The 2,422-nt window shown below is 50.5% G+C and overlaps 1 protein-coding gene across 1 annotated transcript; it reads right to left on the bottom strand.

Annotated features, from left to right (window-relative positions):
• Nucleotides 1-1,125: 1,125 nt before the first annotated feature.
• LOC116464297 (tubulin beta-3 chain) lies at nucleotides 1,126-2,414 on the bottom strand. The gene has a single exon (XM_032147570.2). The coding sequence runs from the start codon at nucleotides 2,382-2,384 to the stop codon at nucleotides 1,248-1,250; it is 1,137 nt and encodes a 378-aa protein (XP_032003461.1). The 5' UTR covers nucleotides 2,385-2,414; the 3' UTR covers nucleotides 1,126-1,247.
• Between the last annotated feature and the right edge of the window lie 8 nt (nucleotides 2,415-2,422).

Here is a 2,422-nt window from a genome sequence, read left to right as displayed (position 1 = left end):
TTTCCTTAAAATAAAGATTAAAAAAATTTCAAAACATTATAAACCTTTTAGAAAATTTAGGAATATATGAATGAAAATAAATAACACACAGTTGTTACTTGGTGACAACCAGTCGACATTTTGCTTTATTCCTTTTCATTCAATTTCCTATTATTTGAAAAAAAAACCTTTAAGTGTCTTTGAGATTGATACTGTATATGAAATTTTGTAGGATCCATATTAAAATAAATTTACCACATGTATTTTACACTACAAAGTAAACATTTAGAATTTTGAATAGGCCAGGCACAGTGGCTCATGCCTGTAATGTCAGCACTTTGGGAGGCCAAGGCAGGCAGGTCACTTGAGCTCAGGAGTTCAAGACCAGCCTGAGAAACATGGTGAAATCCCATCTCTACAAATAAATAGAAAAAAAAAAAACAAAAAACATACAAGATTGGTGGTGCATGCCTGTAGTCCCAGCTACTCAGAAGACTGAGGCAGGTGGATTGCCTGAGCCTGGGGAAGTCAAGGCTGCAGTGAACCATGATCATGCCACGGCACTCTAGCCTGGGCAACAGAGTGAGACCCTGTCAAAAAACAAAAACAAAAACAAAAAACAACTTCTGAATAAACACCGTGTTAGAGTCTACACAATGTTGTATTACATTGCTATATTCACTTCATACTACAAAATGAATGTTTAATAATTCTGGTTAAACACTGTTTTAGAGCCTGTCCAATGTTGTATCACATTGTTGTATTTCCTTAATCAGTTCCATATATTGTAAATTGAAATTGTTTTCAATTTTTCACTTTTGTAACTAGCAAGACGATATCATTTTCTTGCATTGAGCTTTGTGACTTTTGTATTTCAGATTTCTCTAGGAAACATTGCTGAGACTGAATGCCTGGGTCTGAGGGATGAACATTTTTAATGTTTTGATATAAATGGCCAAATTGCATTACTTTTTTTTTTCTGACAGCAATAGATTTATTAAGTATCCCCCAAAATATAAACACAAACCAGTAAAAAACAAAACCGTAAAACGTCAGGCCTGGAGCTGCAATAAGACAGATACAGAAGCAGCTTACACGTGGCCTAGATGGGGAGGATGAGGCCGTAAATACTGCAAGAGGGCGGCAAGGGAGCCCTAGGGCGAGGGGAAAGCAGGGTACGGTGTCGGCAGCAAGGTGGCTCTGGGGGTCAGACACTGCTGGCCTTGGCCCCGGCCGCCACCTGCCTCTCACTCCAGCTGCAAGCAGCTTCACTTGGCGCCCTGGGCCTCCGACTCCTCCTCGTCGTCTTCGTACATCTCGCCCTCCTCCTCGGTCGTGGCGTCCTGGTACTGCTGGTACTCGGACACCAGGTCGTTCATGTTGCTCTCGGCCTCGGTGAACTCCATCTCGTCCGTGTCTTTGCCCGTGTACCAGTGCAGGAAGGCCTTGCGCCGGAACATGGCCGTGAACTGCTCGGAGATGTCCTTGAACAGCCCCTGGATGGCCGTGCTGTTGCCGAGGAAGGTGGAGGACATCTTGAGGCCGCGGGGCGGGATGTCACACACGGCCACCTTCACATTGTTGGGGATCCACTCCGCGAAGTAGCTGCTGTTCTTGCTCTGGATGGCCAGCATCTGCTCGTCCACCTCCTTCATGGACATGCGGCCCCGGAACACGGTGGCCACCGTCAGGTAGCGGCCGTGGCGTGGGTCGCAGGCAGCCATCATGTTCTTGGCATCGAACATCTGCTGGGTGAGCTCGGGCACGGTCAGGGCCCTGTACTGCTGGCTGCCCCGGGCTGTGAGGGGGGCGAAGCCGGGCGTGAAGAAGTGCAGACGGGGGAAGGGCACCATGTTGACGGCCAGCTTACGCAGGTCAGCGTTGAGCTGGCCCGGGAAGCGCAAGGAGGTGGTGACCCTGCTCATGGTGGCCGACACCAGGTGGCTGAGGTCCCCGTAGGTGGGTGTGGCCAGCTTGAGGGTGCGGAAGCAGATGTCGTAGAGAGCCTCGTTGTCGATGCAGTAGGTCTCATCCGTATTCTCCACCAGCTGGTGGATGGACAGCGTGGCGTTGCAGGGCTCCACCACCGTGTCTGACACCTTGGGCGAGGGCACGACGCTGAAGGTGTTCAGGATGCGGTCGGGATACTCCTCACGCACCTTGCTGATGAGCTGCGTGCCCATGCCGGAGCCTGTGCCGCCCCCCAGCGAGTGGGCCAGCTGGAAGCCCTGCAGGCAGTCGCAGTTTGCACACTCCTTCCGCACGACATCCAGGACCGAATCCACCAGCTCCGCACCCTCCGTGTAGTGACCCTTGGCCCAGTTGTTGCCGGCCCCACTCTGACCAAAGATGAAATTGTCAGGCCTGAAAAGATGTCTGAAGGCCCCTGAGCGGACACTGTCCATGGTTCCGGGTTCCAGGTCAACCAGAATGGCCCGAGGCA

Source organism: Hylobates moloch, unplaced genomic scaffold, assembly GCF_009828535.3.
Source record: "Hylobates moloch isolate HMO894 unplaced genomic scaffold, HMol_V3 SCAFFOLD_379, whole genome shotgun sequence".
Lineage (NCBI taxonomy): Eukaryota > Metazoa > Chordata > Mammalia > Primates > Hylobatidae > Hylobates > Hylobates moloch.
This window is presented reverse-complemented; position numbering and strand designations above follow the sequence as displayed.

Coding starts and splice junctions, on each gene's coding strand:
- LOC116464297 (XM_032147570.2), bottom strand. CDS start 2,384: ATGGACAGTGTCCGCTCAGGGGCCTTCAGACATCTTTTCAGGCCTGAC.